This window comes from Phacochoerus africanus, chromosome 7 (assembly GCF_016906955.1).
Source record: "Phacochoerus africanus isolate WHEZ1 chromosome 7, ROS_Pafr_v1, whole genome shotgun sequence".
In the NCBI taxonomy this organism is placed as follows: domain Eukaryota; kingdom Metazoa; phylum Chordata; class Mammalia; order Artiodactyla; family Suidae; genus Phacochoerus; species Phacochoerus africanus.
The window spans coordinates 2,642,559-2,659,742 of NC_062550.1; the positions used below are offsets into that span (position 1 = coordinate 2,642,559).

General features: G+C 62.4%; 1 protein-coding gene across 3 annotated transcripts in view; it reads right to left on the bottom strand.

The window, feature by feature from the left end:
• TBC1D22A (TBC1 domain family member 22A) overlaps window positions 1–17,184 on the bottom strand; it is a 255,450-nt gene that overhangs the window by 73,498 nt on the left and 164,768 nt on the right. For all 3 annotated transcript variants that reach the window (XM_047785951.1, XM_047785952.1, XM_047785950.1), the window contains one exon: window positions 14,783–14,858. In XM_047785951.1, coding sequence (XP_047641907.1) covers window positions 14,783–14,858 — 76 coding nt within the window. The remainder of the gene's footprint in view (window positions 1–14,782; window positions 14,859–17,184) is intronic.

Genomic DNA, 17,184 nt, shown 5'->3' on the forward strand with positions numbered 1-17,184 from the left:
CGGAGCCCCGCGGCTCCGGGTCAGAGGCCGCGGGAGCGGGGCCGGAGGAGCCCGTGTGAGGACGAGCCCGGGGCTCAGGGGCTCCCATCACAGGCGGAAGAACTGTGCCTGCCTTGTTCCTGGAGATGCCGGGACAGCAGAGTTCCAGAACCTTCCATCGACAGGGTCCCTGCGTGGGCAAACAGACTGGGTGTTCTCTGCACACACGGGCCCCCCACCAGCCCGCGCCTCAGGGTGAGTGAGTGGCAGGGCTCCTCCAAGGGGCACCTGCCTAAGTGGGTGCCCAGGAGGCAGCTGCCCGGGGCATCCAGCAGGGGCGCCTCGGGCATGAGCCGGCCGGCCAGTGACCATAGTGGGGAGCAGGGCCTGCAGGCAGCTGCCTGCCCAGCCAGTGCTCAGGGGCCCCTTGGGGCTCCCAGTGCCAAGACGGAGGATTCGGGCCACAGCACGCAGCGCCCGCAACGTCAGCGCTCTGGGAAAGCCTGGTGCTGCTGGGAAGGGCGGAACCTGCTCTGGGTGACCTCACAGGGTCAGCCCGCGGCAACAGTGTCTCCTCCTTTGATCTGCGCGGAGCACCAGGGAACAGGAATGCTTTCAGCTCCGTGTTAAGGAGTGAACTAGGGGGCTGCGGGCACCACGGCCACCTCGTCTGTACCCTCGGACTTCCCTGATTGCGGGGAGCCCCGGGGTGCAGCCTGAATCTGTGCGCTCCATGCAGTGATCTAACTCTGCCTAGGCTTCGTCCCTGCGCGAGGGCAGAGCTCCGGCAGGCGTCGCGTCCTGTCTGGGGCCACACGTGTGCGGGCACCCTGGGTGAGCCAGGTTCCCCGCGGCCCCGCGCATGCAGGCTGTCCTGCTCTCATCCGCTTACTGACCACAGCAGGGAGGGAACCCAGGCAGGCAAGAGCGGCCGACGTGGGAAATGCAGCCACGCTGGGGGGTCTCGGCACACGGGACGGCCGCGTGGTCTTCCTGCTCCCCATGCCCTGGTGGGGAGCAGCCTCTGCTTTCCTGCCACTCAGGCCCCGCCAAGCCCCCGCCTGGCCTCCTGAGCCTCTGCTGGGGCCGCCACGCTCAGGTGCCACCCGCTTGGCCAAGCAGCTGAGGGCTGAAATAGGGCCACCGGGAGGGTCTCCAACCCCAGCACGCGGCCCCCAGGCTCCCCAGGCACCTCCCGGGGACCTGCGCCCTGGCTCGCACAGCCCTGGGCCCTGCGTCCCACTCTAGGGCGTCATTTGCTGGGCTGGCCGCGCTCCAGACCCTCGGCCACTGCGCACTGGGGAGAGGGCAGCTCTTCCCGTCACTGTCGCAGGAGCCAAGGAGCGCCACTGAGAACCCCCTCCGCAGGGTGCCAACCAGGGAGGCAGTCACCCCACTCGTGCACACACACTCGCACATGCACGGGCACCCTCAGGGCCCCCAGCCCCGGCCAAGGGGTGACAGACACAGGCTCCGGAGCCAACAGACGCTTCATCTGAGCTGACGGGGAGACGCTACATCGAACCCCTGCCGGGGCCCCGGGGCCCCGGGGCCCCACGTGCCGGGTGCAGAGTCCATCAGCTCCGACCTCCCAGCCGCCGGGATGGGTGATGCAGGCAGAGCACAGGCCCAGGAGGCACGGCCGGGCAGTGAGCCCCTGGACCGGGAGCCCCAGAGGCCGTCAGCAGGGCCTCTGAGCCCCTGCGCACGCCTCCCCCGCTTTCTGGCAAAGCGACAGGAAGGACCAACACTCGGGTGCCGGGGAAGGGCAGAGAGACGCGGGTGAGAAACAGCGATGCACACATGCGGGCTCCCGGGCCGGCTCCAGCCCGAGCCAGCGCTGCGCGGGGCCCAGGAGCAGCCCTGCAGAGAGCCGAGGGGCGCTGCAGCAGAGCGGGGGCTTCGAGAAGCCGTGGGACAGCCCAGGCCTGCCCCCCATCCTGCCCACCCCTAGAACACAGGGGACTATCACCGCAGGCGTGACACCAGGGACCTCTGCGGCGGGGTGGCGGGGGGTGGGGAGACACAGGCCCAGCAGAGGGCAGAGGACAGCACTGTCCCCTGAGCAGTGACAGGGTGTGACTACAGAGTGGAGCTGGGAGGCGGATGCCAGGAGAGGGCACCCTGAGCCTGGGCCACCCAGGACCACAGCCAGAGGTCTGAGGGGCCCAGAGGGGCCACCTGGAGCCACCTTCATGAAAGCAGGACGCACCTCCTCTGCCGTCTCGAAAGCGCGGAAAGGGCTCCGACCTCCGAGGCACCAATTCTCCTCCTTCTGCCGGGCCCGGAAGAGCGCGGAAGAGCAGCTGCCTCCGACCTGACTTCCAGAGGGACGCTGGTTCCTTAGGGGGCGGTTACGGGATGAACCCTCCCACTGTCTCCGGGAACTTGTGACCACCAACAGAAACGACTTCGGGGAATCATTTCAAAACCAGATTTGATGGCCTCCGTTCAAAACCCAGACAACTTTTCCTTCTTAAGGTCAAGGAGAACTGCGGTATCTGGAAGCCTCGACTTACAATTTAATTAACTAGTCTCGGCTTGGCAATAACCCTGGAGCATCCGTCTTGGGTGGAGGCTCGCAGAGAAAACGCCGTTACGGAGAAAAGCAGCCGAATCACCGCTCAGCCCCCTGGCCCAGCGAGCTTGTGTTTCATCACTTGCTGGGCGGCCGTCACCGCTGCCGGTGTAAACACGCCCCACCGGAGCCCCGAAAGTCAAGCGCTGCCTCCCCTGAGGGCCCCCCTGGGTGATTCCAGGAGGAGAGGCCCAGGCAGGTCACAGCAGCTGAGGCACAGCCGTCCGCCTGCCTCCACGGCCCATGGGGAGCAGGGGGAAGAGCAGGTGTAGGGAGACCCCAGCCCGGCCCCCCCTCGCCTCCTTCCTGGGGCCCCAAGCGGGCAGGGTGGGGGCGGCCGGGCGCTCTCAAGGGCCTCCCTCCGCACGAGGAGCCTTTTACGAGCCAGCGCTAAGAGCAGCCTGGAAGGAAGCGCTCCCAGAGCACCTGTTAGCATCCGTCTCCTACCGCAGGACGGACTGACCTCCTCCATGCCGGCCCCAGCTGCGCCTCGGCTCCGGGTCTCAAAGCCCCTCTGTCCCGCGGGGGCTCCCAGTGCGGCCTTTCCTGCAGGCCGCCAGGCCCCGGCCGGCCCAAATGCCGGAGGAGAGCTGTCCCTTGAGTTTAGGAAACTAAGTCCGGCCTGACTTCCTCGAGGGGACACACCTGCAAATGGGCTTAAACTGGAGGGAACACCAAGGGCCAGGAGGCAGCGAGGCCCACAAAGCACAGAGCAGGGAACCAGGGAGGGTCACAGAGGCCCCGCTCTGGCCTTGGAGACGGCAGGAAGGGCTTCAGGCCTGACCCCGAGGTCCTAGGATGACAGCAGGGAGGCCTCTGGGACCGGGCCTGGGAGGCAGGGGGAGAGCGTCCAGCCCAATGCCCTGAGCCAGGGAACCTTCCCGTCAGGCCCCAGCAGCCCCCTCGCAGGGGAGCCGCGTCCTTAAGCACCCGGCAGGCACCCCCTCCCCACCCTGATCACACCCTGGGAGTGGTGGGCACGTGACTGCCACTCTGGCTCAGAGCTCTGGCACAGAGGAAGTGCTTCTCCACCAGCAGTGGGCAGGGCAACCATCAGGGATGGGCAGCCAAGCCAAGAGGCGCTGGGTCCAGCTCCGGCGGGGTGGGGGCACGTTCACTTTGAGGCCGACAGTTCTCAGATAGTCGAGGGCGAGAGACCCGCTGAATAGGCAGCATTTCTCTGTCTCTTTTGCAAATGACAGAGCAGCAGCGCAGGCTGGCCTGGCACAAGTCAGGGCGCTTTCCCGCACACCTGCCCCCCCACTGCACAGATGGAGGGCAGAGGGTGGGGCACCAAGAGTCTCAGGCCAAACAAGAGCCTGCAAGGAACCCCACATGGTGCCAGGAACCCCTAGAGGCCAGGAGAGCCAACGGGGAAGCTGCGTCAAGCCGGGCCCCAGCACGCACTGTGCAAAGAGGGAGATTCGACCCCTCGCTTTCCGCTGCTGGAAGCCAGGGACTGAGGGAGCCCTCGGGGCAGGAAGCAGAGCAAATATTTTACTGGGTTTTGTTTGTTTTGGGGGCCACACCTACAGTATAGGGAGGTTCCCAAGCTAGAGGTTGCATCGGAGCTACAGCGGCTGGCCTGCACCACAGCTCAAGGCAACGATGGATCCTTAACCTACTGAGCGAGGCCAGGGATCCAACCCCCGTCCTCATGGACACTAGCCGGGTTCTTAACCTCGTGAGCCACAGTGGGAACTCCTAAACGCTTTACTTTTCATCCACCAACCAGCGCCGTGTGGTCAGCAGGCTGGGGGCCGGGACACGCTGCGACACAGACACCTGCTCAAAGCCGAGGACCAGAGCCCACCGCTCTCTACTCAAAGGAGGCAAGGTCAATGTTCTGCCCCCCCCACACACACAGAGGGTGGCATAGCAGGTGGACACCAGATGCTGCCAGGAGTCCCCAGAGGAACCATGCAGCGGGGACGGGGGCAAAGCTGGCCTGAGAAGGGAGACGGGCTGGGGAGGGACAGGCGTGGAGGTGAGTCCACAGACTCCTGTACCCGACGCCACGGCCGTCTCGCGTGGGCTCTGCCACCACCAGGTCCAGAGCCTCCGATGAAACGCGGGGCCTCGTGAGGATGGGGGCGGGGCTCGTTATTTCTCACTCACAGTCACGCGCTGAGGAGCCCGGGCCGGCCTGCACCACTGACTCACCCTCCGCCCTCCGACTGCTTACCTTGTCAGGATCATAAGAACATTTTCACTCGGTGGTAAGAGAGCTGAATTTAGTTTCCTAGCTGTAACTGAATTCTGTCTTGAAAGAAAAAGTCAATTTGAACCTTACATTGTAGTCAAGACAGACTTCAGAGAAATTTCATTAAAATCATATTTAACCTAAATTTAAAAACACAGGAAAGGGAAACGGATCATGACGATAAAGCCACTTACCACGACCTGGAGGCAGAACTATTCTCCCGGTACGCATTCGGGCACCCCTCCCTGAGGGCGAAAGCGTGACTGCAGCAGTGACAGCCAGTGGCTCTCGGTACCCCTGGGTTGGGCCAGTATCAGCCAAGCTAACAGGATCCCAGGACAAAGGCACCTGGCCAGGGAGCCACTGCCACACGGACCCTTGAGCCTCAAGGTCCAACACCTGGGACTGAGCAGAGCCCCCAGACCAACCCCTGCCCCCAAGAGGAGTGAACCCACCCCCTACTCCCGCCTGCAGACGATAAAAATGATGGAAATGATGGTGAGATAATAACAGGTGCAAAGTTGGCTGGGCTCAGGGTACGCCAGGCGCTGCTGGAGCATTTTACTGACCCCCAGCCCCGGGAGGACTTGGCCACTGCAGGGGGTCACTGGTTACCTGCACTGACTCCCAGCCCCAGGGGGGACTTGGCCACTGCGGGGCATCACACGCTAGTCACATGTCCGGGGCGACAGAGCCAGAATCAGAACCCACACCCGCCTCCGAAGCCCCTGACCGGCCTGTGCCAAGCAGCAGTTAAGGAGAAGCCAGTGGGTCTTGATTTCTCAGGAGCCCCAAGCAGCCGCCCCACCCCCACCTCCTTCCCCCTCCAATCTGCAAACTCAGCTTCTTAACCAGCCGCCACCAGCGTTTCTCAGGGACCAGCAGCCCTGTCACCGTCACCAGGGATCAAACCTTAGGCAGCTAATTTCCTTCTAAGCACCCCCCCGGGGGGGTCAACCTGCCTCTCAGGTTCCCACCAGTTTACCTGCCACCAGGTTGTCGCCGCTCTGGGGCATCCAGGACGTCACCCCCAGGGGAAGAGTCTGCATGGCCCCCCCAGGAAGGACAGGCCTTGCCTCTGCTTGGGCTCAGCCCAGGAGGAGCCGGGCGGGCAAGGGGCTCCCTTCTCCACACAGGCCTGCACCGCAGACCGCACCCCCCCCCCGCCCCCGGCCCACCTTCACCCTCTCCTTCCCGCAGCATCTGAAGACACGAGGGGCCTGAGACCCGCTGCACAGCAGGCGGCCAGGAGCTCTGCTTTACAGACGGGCCCTGTGCGCAGATGGCCACAGGATGCAGATCCAAGGGGGTGAGAGGGACCCCAAGCAGCTTTATGAGGGGTCCCCTTCCACACAGCTGGAGCCATCGGCAGCTGGTCCCACTGGTTTTGGACCTGAGCACACCCCAGCCCTCCCTCCCAGCACCCTCGGCAGCAAGCCGAGGCCCCGCTTCCAGACTCACACAGCACTTCTCTGTCTTTTTTTCTTTTTAGGGCCGCACCTGCTGCATATAGAGGTTCCCAGGCCAGGGGCTGAATCAGAGCTGCAGCTGCCGGCCCACACCACAGCCACAGCAACACAGGATCCAAGCCTCATCTGCGATCTACACCACAGCCCACGGCAACGCCGGGTCCCGAGCCCACAGAGCGAGGCCAGGGATGGAACACACATCCTCCCGGACACTAGCCGGACTCGGGACCTGCTGAGCCACAACCGGAACTCCCAACACTCCTCTGGAACGCAAGACCTCGAAGGCCAGCGCAACAGACAAAATCCACATGCGCCTTCTGGGAGACTTTCAAAAAGTCCATTTCGATAGGAAAAAAATGAAGAGCGCTCTTTCCCTTCCAACACGTTATTTTTATTTGCAAAATGTGGAAAAAATTTTACACTTGGTTCTTCTACCTGCTCAAGACCTGAGCCATGCTTCCTGCAAAGGGAGGGTGACAGTTTCTTCTGCGAACTGTTTCTTCGTTTAAAACACAAAAGCCACATTTCCGAGCTGCCGTGGACTCATTACTTGTGCTCCCCGCTCCCCTCAAAACAAATCCCCGTGTTGAAGGCAGCCCTGGGCCCCAGTGCAGCTGCATCTGGAGACGGGCCTCGAAGGACTAATTCGCGTGAGGCGAGGTCACCGGGAGAGCAGAGCCGACGGCATCCGCATCTGCATAAGCAGAGGCCCCAGGGGGCTCCCCCCGGCGCCGGCCCCCAACACCGGGCACAGGCACAGGAAGGGCCCTGGAGGACTCCGAGAGAAGGTGCCATCTGCAAGCCAGGAACACAGCCCTGCCCAGGCCCCAGACGGCTGGAACCCAGATCTTGGACTTCTGGCCTCCAGAACAGTGAGAAGCCAGTCTGTTGCTTCAGTCCTCAGGTGGCGGCGGCCCGTGCCGACCAGAACACAGCTATGTGAGTGCCCGGCAGGGGGCCAGGAGCCTGGGCCTCTGTGTGCTCACGGAGCACGCCTGTCCTGCGACATGCAGCCACCCCGTCTGTACGCAGTCCCCCTGCCACCGCACCACCAAGGCCCTGTAACAACGGACACACGCTCTGTGCCCCCCGCAGGGCCCTGTCTCAGCAGCCTGGCCGTGGCACATGGCCCCACACAGCAGACTTACTCCGTGGCGGCCCCAGACCATCGGCATCACAGAGGAGGCGTCCCCGCTACGGCACAGTGGGTTGAGCATCTGACTGCAGCACTGGGGCCGCTACAGAGGCATAGGTTCAATCCCTGGCCTGGTACAGTGGGTTAAAGGATCTGGCGTTGCCGGTATAGGTTGCATTTGCAGCTTGGATTTAATCCCTGGCCCGGAAACCCTGACCTCAGGCGCAGCCATGATATAAAAAAGGAAGAAAAGAAAAGAAAGAGGTCATCGCAGAGGAAACTGCAGGGGCCCAGGGCGTCCGGGTGACAGCGACATCCTCCTGGGACCGTCAACAGCACCTCCTTGGCTCTGGGCTAAGAAGGCCCTCCTGGGGACGCCCCGTGGCAGGCCCACTGAGTCACGACTGCGGGACCCACGGAGCTCCCTGGGTTGTGTCAGGGTCCCCTGCTCCTGGCGGCCATGTCCCCCTTGGCTGGGGGCTCCCTGAAGGCCAAGGTCCCGCTGGACCCTTGCCCCACCTGCCCGCCTTCCCTCAGCCCTGCACAGACCGCGCTGGCCCTTGAGGGCCGCCCTCATCCCGCTGGAAAGGCAAATGCAAGAGGCCCCAGATGCCGGGGGAGGCAGCAGCACAGAAAGCGAGCTTGAGGCAAAGGACACAACAGGACTGGGGCCTCGGGCAGAGCTGAGATCACGGCTCTGCTTCAAAAAAGTAAACAGCCCCAGAGTCCAGCACGGAGCCCGCAAGCTGGGGGAGGACGGGGGCGGATCCGCCTGGGAGGCTGGGCCCACCGGCTGGCCCATGGGCTGCAGCGTGGAGGACGGGCGGAGAGGAGGAGGCGCAGGGGGCATTAAGGACACAAGGACAGAAGGCAGGGACGTCCTACACGCCCGCCTGCGTTCATCAGACGGATCAACCAGGTAAGGGTCCCCGGCAGCCGTGGGCAGTGCCCAGGGACCCGAGCCACACACGACGGAGCTCCAAAGGTCATCAGCCACGGTCACGGCAAACAAAACCAAAAACAACAAACCCAGCCACCCCGGGGCCGCCAGATCTGCGACTGCGACTTTCACCATCAGTCAAGGGTCCCGCGCGGCCTTTCAGAGAACACTCACCAGTGAGACGGCAACTAGCTAGAGATGAATCCAACCCAAGGAACAGGAGTGACGCCGCTAAAAAAAATCACTCGGGGAGCTCCTGCTGTGGTGCGGGGGGTTAAGGAGCCGGGGTGGCCACAGCTGTGGCCTAGGCTGCAGCTGCAGCTCAGATTCAACCCCTGGCCCAGGAACTCCCACATGCCCCGTACGCAACTGAAAAAAACAAACGGAAACAATCACTTGACGACCTGCCTCATCGCGACACCCGCACTACGGCCAAACGAGCCCACCTGGGGCCGGGTCACCACAGCCGCTGGGCGGGAACAGGAGGCCCCCCCAGATCAGGCTTCCTCTCCTCGGACGCGTGGCGCCGCAGGAGTGAGGTCAGTCTGCTCGGCGGGAGGGGGGCAACGCAGTGGCCGTGCCCAGCAAACGAGCCACTTCTAAAGCGTGCGTGTGCATGTCGAGGGGCGTGCGTGCCAGTTTTGAGTGTGCCTGTGTGTGTGGGCACCCTGCTGTGGCGAGTACGTGGAACTCGGGTGTGTGTGCTGGCCTGCATGCGCATGCGTGTGCCTACCCACATTTCCTTTAATTTCAAATGACCCATCACGTGGAAGCCGTATTTTCACTGCCACCTATAATCTCCAGGAAAGAGGGCGGCCTCAGGCTTAGGACCAAGTCTGAATTCCGACGGACGCCCCTCTCAGCTCGCTCTCCGTGGAGCTGGTGGCCAGATAAAACACAGGGGCCCTGAGCAAGCTGGGTTTCAGTATGTGCTCAAAAATGCCTGGGGCACACTTCTACTAAAAAATGGTTTGCCATTTATCTGAAATTCAAATTTAACTGAGCGTTCCATATTTTTATTGGCTAAACCTGACACTGCTGAGATTAGGCAGGAAGGATTCGTCCCCATTTTTTCCTACAGGGAAGAGAAAGCAGAGTTTTGAGGTGATGGAGAGGGCACCGTTCTGCGGGTGCCGCCGCCCTCCCTCAGCAGCCCCGGGGCAGTTCCGACGGTTTAGACGCTGCGCTGCGGGTAGAGATCCCTCCGGGCCAACGCCACCGGGCAATGTGGTCCAGACCTGCGGATTAATGATGAGGCTTCTCGGCCTCCTCCAGGCTCACCAGGGCCCCAGCTACGTGGCCCCTCAACAACTCGGGGGCAGACCTTGGCCGGCAAGGGAGTTCTGTGCCTTCCGGGTCTAATACGCCCCCTCCCTGAGCTGTCGCCGTGCCCAGCGGCTCAGCCCCACCAGGAGCCATCCCCCGGCTTCCCTTCTTGTGCCGGTTTCAGACCCTACGGGACGGTGGCTAGTCTGTGAAGCAATTCCTCAGGATCGGATCTAAGTCTTCTCAAAAATCCAAGCGCAGACCTAAGCGGCCTGACACATCTGCCGAGGTCACCTTCAAATACTCCCTCTTCATACTGAAATAGGTTCTCCGCGCCTTTTCCCGTCAGAAGACACGCAACTACTCCACCTACGTCATCTTCTGTCACAAGAGGTGCAGGAGCACAGGCTCCAGGGTGCGGCTGCCCCGCCGGGCGGGGGCGGGGGGCGCAGGGTTCCCTCAAAGGGCTCTGACTGCAGCCTCTGCGGGAGCCCAAGGACTGAACTCAGAGGCGGCAGCGGGACCTCAGAGGTTCACATCAGGCGTAGCCGACTGGACCATAAATGACAGGAACGCCGCGTGGGTGCACGGCGGAAGCGTGCAATTTCCCTTCCGAATACAAGGAAACGTTAGGGACTTAACACGGACGAAAACCTCCAGTGCCCTGCGCGTGGAAGTCCGGCCGGCCGGTCGGCGTGTTAACATGTATTTATGGTTGGAGCATAAACGACTAAATGACCGGTGCCGACTGTTCACCTGATACACACACTTACACCTCGCAGGGAACAGGCTGGCGGGGAGCAGCAGTGCTGAGAACACTCGCCCCGATCTCTGCACTGCTTTCGGCGCCCTGCCCACCACTCTGTGCCCAGAAGCGGGGGGCTCGCAGCCCAGGGCGGGGGCGGGGGGGCACTCGTCCTCCTCCTGCCTTCACTGCAGCACGTGACTTGGTTCAGCCAATGAAATGCAGTCTGAAGCCTCACGAGCCCGGGAACAAGCCCCAAAGTCTTCCCTCCATCCCTGGGGCTGGGCCAGCACGAAGGCCGCTGCTCCATCGGCCTGAGCCCCTACACGGACCCAGCGCCGGCCGGCCGAGCCACGAGGGCCGAGCTGTGCGAGGCGGGACGAGCATGGCGTGAGCTGCTGCCATTTACAGGCTGTCCGCCAAGGAGGGCCGGGCCTTCGGAGCAACAGCCATGTGCCCGGCTCCTGCCCACTTCGGACCTGGCTGCTCAGCCCTCGGACGCCGGCCCAGGCGGACCATCAGCGCCCCCCTGCTGCCAGCCGAGCACACACATGCCCTGCGGGGGCTCAGCTCCAGCCCGCCCTGAGGACAGCTGGCCAAGAAGTGGTGGCAGCCTACGGGGGAGAGGGGGCTGGAGCTGATGGGGGGGAGGCAGGGGAGAGGGGGCTGCAGCTGATGGGGCGGGGATAGGGCACAATGGGGAGCCAGGTCACCGGCAGGAAAGGGACTGGGGAAGCAGGTCAGATGAAACCGGGCAGCACCCAACGCAAAACCCGCCCTTGGACGTCAGCCTCCTTCCTGCAGACCAGCTTGCCCAGCAAGCACGTGAGCGCGCGCGCACGCACACACACACACACACACACACACACCCCTGCTTACGGGTCCACTCCAGGCCCCGCAGGCACAGGGAACACACACTCCAGGCCCCACAGGCCCATAGAGGCTCCTGTGTGAGCAAGTGGAACCCAAGGACATTGCAAAGACGAGCGCTTACAGGTCGGGCCCCGTTAACCAAGCAGCACTTGCCTGAGCCCTGACGCCCGTGACACAAGCCACGACCTGGTGGGTGGCCTCGCAGAAGCACCAGGGCAGCCAGGGGTTTCTCCAGACGGCAGCCTTTCCCAGAAAACCTCCGAGCATCACGCACGGGCTCAAGACCTCAAGAGGCGGCCTCAGCAGGACCGTCCATTTCTCCCCAGGAGAGGAGGAGAAAGCAGATCTCAGAACAGGTTCGGAGGCCGCTTTAGAGATGAGCGAGCTCCAGAATAATGACCTGCCCCCCTCCCTCCATGCCCCTCCCTGCCCTCCTCCCTCCCTGCCCCTCCTCCCTCCTGCCCTCCTCCCTCCCTGCCCCTCCTCCCCTCCCTGCCCCTCCTCCCCTCCCTGCCCCCCTCCCCTCCCCGCGCCCCTCCTTTCCCCTCCTCACTCCTGCCCTCCTCCCCTCCCTGCCCATCCTCCCCTCCCCTCCTCACTCCTGCCCTCCTCCCCTCCCTGCCCCTCCTCCCCTCCGGGGCCCCTGCCCTCCTCCTCCCTGTCCTTCTCCCTGATCCGGAGCACAGAGCCTTACAGCACTGTTACTGGAACTCTAAAACTCCCGCAACCTTTTGCTAAACTATCCCCACCGGGGCCTCGCCCACAAGACCTCAGCTTTCCTAACAAGCTCATGAAGTTAGTTCCTTCAACAAAGTGCCAGAAAGTCCTGACATCAAAGCTGCCCTTCCCCTTCCACGCAGAAATGGGGCAGCGGTTTTCACAGAAAGCTGTTTTCACCCTCGTGTACGCTGCCTGTGACAGGGACGGAGGAGGAGCGTTCCACAGGTGGGGTACCAGTCCCAGGAGGGGACCGGAGACAGAGAGGGGAACCCAGGGGGCTTCGGGAGACCACGGCACGTTAATAACTGCTCAAGAAACCACCAGAAAGGAGCAGCTTGCTTAACTCTGGAGCCATCGAGAGCAGACACGCCTCAGGTCATTCCAGGAAAGACAACAGTTCGGCCTGCACTCAAGCTGGCGAGACAGGGCTCCTCGGGACCAGGACGGAGTTTAACGGGGAGACGACCTTCCACGGAAGGAGACCCTCCTTAGACGGAAACCTGACATGCGTCAGCACACGTGAGCACATGCTACCACCCTTCCTTCCGCCGATTCGATCAGCACCCTGACAGCCCAGGGTGACCTCACGGGGTCACATTCTCCCGGACCCAATACGGAGAAGGAGCTCGTGGCGTCAGCCTGACGTCTACCCACGAAAGAGGAAGGGGTGGTCTCTGCTGACCCCCACTCTCCTTGGAGGATAAACCTGCAGCCCGCCTGATCCTGAGGGCGAGGCGCCTCACCTGCCTGCCTGCATCTCTCCCAAGCGTCCTGTCCTAATCCATCTAGTTCTTGGCTGTCACCCTGTCTCTCGCTGAGTTCCTTCTGCAGGGAGACACAAAGACCTGAGCCTCAGGAGGTCCAGACACCGGGTAAGGGATTCTAATAAAAAAAAAAACACCGGTTCAAGTCCCAATCTGGGTTCTGGCTGGGTTCAAGTCAGAGGTGTTTTTGATTTCACCTTCCATAAAATCCTCAGAGTCCCTGCACAGTCGCAAGCCCACAGATTCCTTCCCCAGGAGGAGAGAGGGCCCCGGGGCCTGTGGGCGCCTCTCCCAGTGGCCGCTGAGGGGCCACGGTGCCCAGAGACCAGCGAGCCTAACAACGGCAGTTCTCAGACGTCCTGCCTGAACAGCCTGGGAATTCTTTTGAGGCCATCGCACAAGTCCTCTAAGCTTTCGTGAGAAGGATGGCTACACACAGGTTCCAGAGTCTAAGCTATGACCACCAAGGCTCCGCTGTGAAGAACTGACCATTTCAACCAGGAAACCACAGGATGAACCCCCTCGGCGGCTGCAGGAAATCGAAGATGGGATTCACCGAGCCACACAGACCGCCCGGCTCCCTCTGGTCGTTGCTGCTGCCGCCGCTGTGTTGGACCGCCGTCCAGACGGAGCACCTGTGACGGCGTCCCCTGAACCACGTCCCCAGAGGAAACCCATTCCTGGGCCTCCTGAACTGCGGCGCAGGAGCTGACGGGCGCGAAACCCATTCCTGGGCCTCCTGAACTGCGGCGCCGGAGCCGACGGGCGCGAAACACAACAGATGGGAGCAAACCCTTTCTAACCGCCACCAAAAGATGACGACTGCCTGCCAGGGGCACAGGGCAAAGACAGTGCGACTCGCAGCTCCTCCAACGCAAAGAACCAAAAAGAACTGAATGAGGCTCCAGGACAGAGAACTGCAGGTGCAAAGAACCCCCAAGAGCCTCCAGCAAACCCTCCCTGTGACGTGAAGGCTGAGAAACCAAAGTGCCGTCACATCAGCAAAAACCACAATGGGATGAGGGAGCTGAAAAAGCAGCTAAATACACTGAGCCAGAGGCAGGATCACTGGACGGACCGTGTGGGACATCCCGAGATGGGAATCGGGCACTAACCCTTAGAGGAGCCGAGGAGAATGGAGTCGAGCCTGGGTACGACTCCGTCTCATGAGGTCGCTCCACCGTTTCCCAAGCCGGGGGCCTCACGTGGGAAGACGGTGCCCGACGGAGCTTCCACGGCCCCGGCACAGCAGGGGCAGGAGGCGTCAGCCACGCTGCGTGTGCCCTTGGACCGCAGCCCAGGAGCGCGGGGCCACGTCTACACGGAGCAGAGGACGGCTCCTCTCGCCGCACGCTCAGTGATCAGCAGCCGGGCTCGCCGGGCGCCTGAGGACGCCGAGTCTTGGCTCCACGCACATCATGGCTGGCCGGCGGGGCCGCAGACCCACGCTCGGTTCCGCCTGGGATCACGCTCTCAACGCTCCATTCATTAATTTAACAAACTATCAGGAGAATATGCTCGGAGCGGGCGGGGATTCTCTCTCGACTTTCATGCAATTCCACTCCCCTACTGCAGTTCGAGAGTCAGCACATCGGAGGGGGAATGAGTTGAAGGATGAAGGTAGAAGGCATTTCAAAGCCCCACTTAAACACAAAAGCATCATCTACAACGGCCGAGGACACACTGTAATTTTCCTCTAATATTAAAGACGGTATTTCCAGACTTGGTAATTAATTGGATTCCGTGGAGAAATTACGCCGGCATCCTTGAGAGCAAAATGATGTGCAAAGGCAGGGAGCGGCGAGCCAGGGGACGGCCATGAAGCACCCGGCCGCCGCCCACGGGACGACAACCGCCGGGCTTAACAAGAACTGAGAGCTGCCTGCTTCTCGGACGCACTCACCGCGTCCTGCACAGAGACTGCACTGAATTCTGATTACATCGCCTTCATAAAGGATCGGAGCAGCTCCTGCTCCAGAAGGATGCGCGGCAGGGGTGAGCCGGGGGTGAGCGGGGGCTGGGCGGGAGGGCACCTGGCACGCCGACCGCCGCCGACCGCCACCCTCCCGTCCCCGCCCGGGAGCGGGGCGCTGGGGGCGCTGGGACTCACCATCGATCCGCCGCACCAGCTCCTCCAGCATTTTCACCTTCATCTGGATCCCAGGTTGGGCAAAGGTGTAGTTGTCCTGAGGGAAAAATAACAACGAATGTCATACATGTGGAAAATAAAAACACACCTTCCAAAGGGGCAAATGCGGACACAATAAATTCACAAAGGGATCGGCGCACACACTGGGCTGCCAGACGCCGGCCTGCAGGGTGACCGGCTGCCCCTGAGAAGGTCAAGTGCAACACTTCCCAGGCCAGAGGGGCACCTCCAACGGAGCGTTTCTGTATGTAAATGTGGGTATTTACCTCTAAATTGAACAAACAGCTCAAGCCTGCAAGCGTCTGCTGGAAACAGCGCCTGGCCAGCACCGCAGGGGAGCTGGTGAGAAGCAGGGACCTGCCCAGCCCCGTGCCCACAGTGCCCGCATCGTCCCGGCCAAGGCCTCGGTCACTGTGTGAGCACAGAGGGACCGTGCGGCTTCAGCTGAAGGAGTCACAGAGCAGCGCGGGAAAGCAGGGTGGGCAGGGGTGGGGGGCCGGTCCTCAGTCAGAGACCTGGAATGAGGGCCCTGCTGTGCTGCGCAGATGCGGCGTGACCTGGGCAGGTAGCCTCCGCTCTCGGCTTCAGCTTCCTCATCTCTGGAGCAAGAACAATGAGGCTCCCTCGCAGGACGGCTCGGGGGCTTCAGGGAAACGCTGTCAGCGCCCAGGAAGGAGGGGCAGGCGCTCAGGAACAGCAGCCCCAGGGCACCCCCAGCTATGCCCCCCCGGGGGGGTGGGGGAGACACACATCAGCCAGGGAGCAAGGAGGTGCTCACGGCCACCCCACCCCCACCCCGAACCACCCTTAGGGGCCTCGGCAGAGCTGGGGACCAATTCCAGAAGGAGGGTTTAGCTGGACTCCTGCAGCCACAGTCCTGCACCGGAGGACTGTGGGAGGGGCCACCTGCCTCTCAACGGATTGAATCAGGAGCCGCCGCGGCCCTCAACACCCCCTGAAAGGAGCTCAGGGTGGAGACCAGGCGTGAGGCCCCCTGGGCTCTGGGAAAACCGGCAGAACAGGTCTTCAGGTGATATTTTCAGATGTCCTGAGCCCAATTCTTGCATCTCCCTGTATCCAGAAAGCACTAAAGTCCTTCACGGTGATGTCTGCTCCTCGTGACCAGCAGGGACCTTCTGCACCGTGTGTGTTGGCTGCCTGGCCCTCCCCCTTCACCAAAATCGCACCCACACGGCCCTCCCCCGCCTCTCCGGAGGGTCTCTCAGTGCTCTCTGCACGCGGCGCAGGGCTCACCGTGCCCCCAGCAGAACTTCGGTCTAACTCAGACGTGGACGTGGTGTATGTGTTTTTAGTCGACGGAGGCAGGATAATAGCCCCTGAGGACGTCCAGGGCCTGACTCCCGGAACCTGGCCGGGGAAGGAAGGCTGCGAACCAGTGGCTGAAATGGGGAGAGTGGCCCCGGACGACCAGGGGCCCGAGGTGCTTCTGGGGTCCCTCAAGGTGGAAGAGGAGGCAGAAGAATCAGCACCCCGCCACTGTGGGCTTGGATGGCGGATACAGAGGCCGCCAGCCAGGCAAAGCAGGCTGGAAAGGCCGAGGGAGCGACACCCTCCCCAGAGCCCGGGAGGGACGCAGCCCTGCCCGCACCTTGATCTACACCTGGGTCGGGCTCCCCGGCACCCCCTCCAGACGCACTTCGGCCTCCTGGCCTCCAGGACCGTGAGACGGCCAATCGGAGTTGTTTCACGAGCCTACGGATCCTTGAAGCGGGGTGAGCTCGTAGGGCCCTGGCGGTTCACAAAGGCTGCTGCTGAGCCGGTGCCAGAGAGGATGGCTTGTCCTCAGGGAGACACGGGACAATGGAAACAGCCCTCACGGCGCCACCACCCCAGGATCTGCGAGGGGCCGCCGGGTGACACGGTGTGGCTGAGAGGACAAGCTCCACGCCAGCAGCAGCGTCAGGTGAGCGGTCAGCGTGGAGGGCGCAGACTCTGGCACCATCAGCAGAGTCTCCGCGTTTAACACGGGTGTGGGTGTGCACGTGGACACATACACACACACACACACACACCCCTCCTGACTGGAGTAGGAGCAGCAGCCACTGCAACACACAACGAAAATGCCGACAAGGCAACAAACACCTTTTTTTCCCGCCGAAATGGAAAAGGAACAGACTCAGACCTGACTTCTTGCTGAGATTTCTCCCAAGTGGATTTCAAGTGACAGGCTCTGGACTCCAACTGTCATGTCTCCTCAAGGACAAAACCCAGGACAGCTCCGTGCGGCCGACCTTGCTCAGCCGTCACCAAGGCCCCAGGTGCACTTGGGTGGGGAGGACGGGCCCTCCAGGGGACACCTGCCACGCGGCTTGGCGTGAGGGGTTCTCAAGATTGGGGGACAA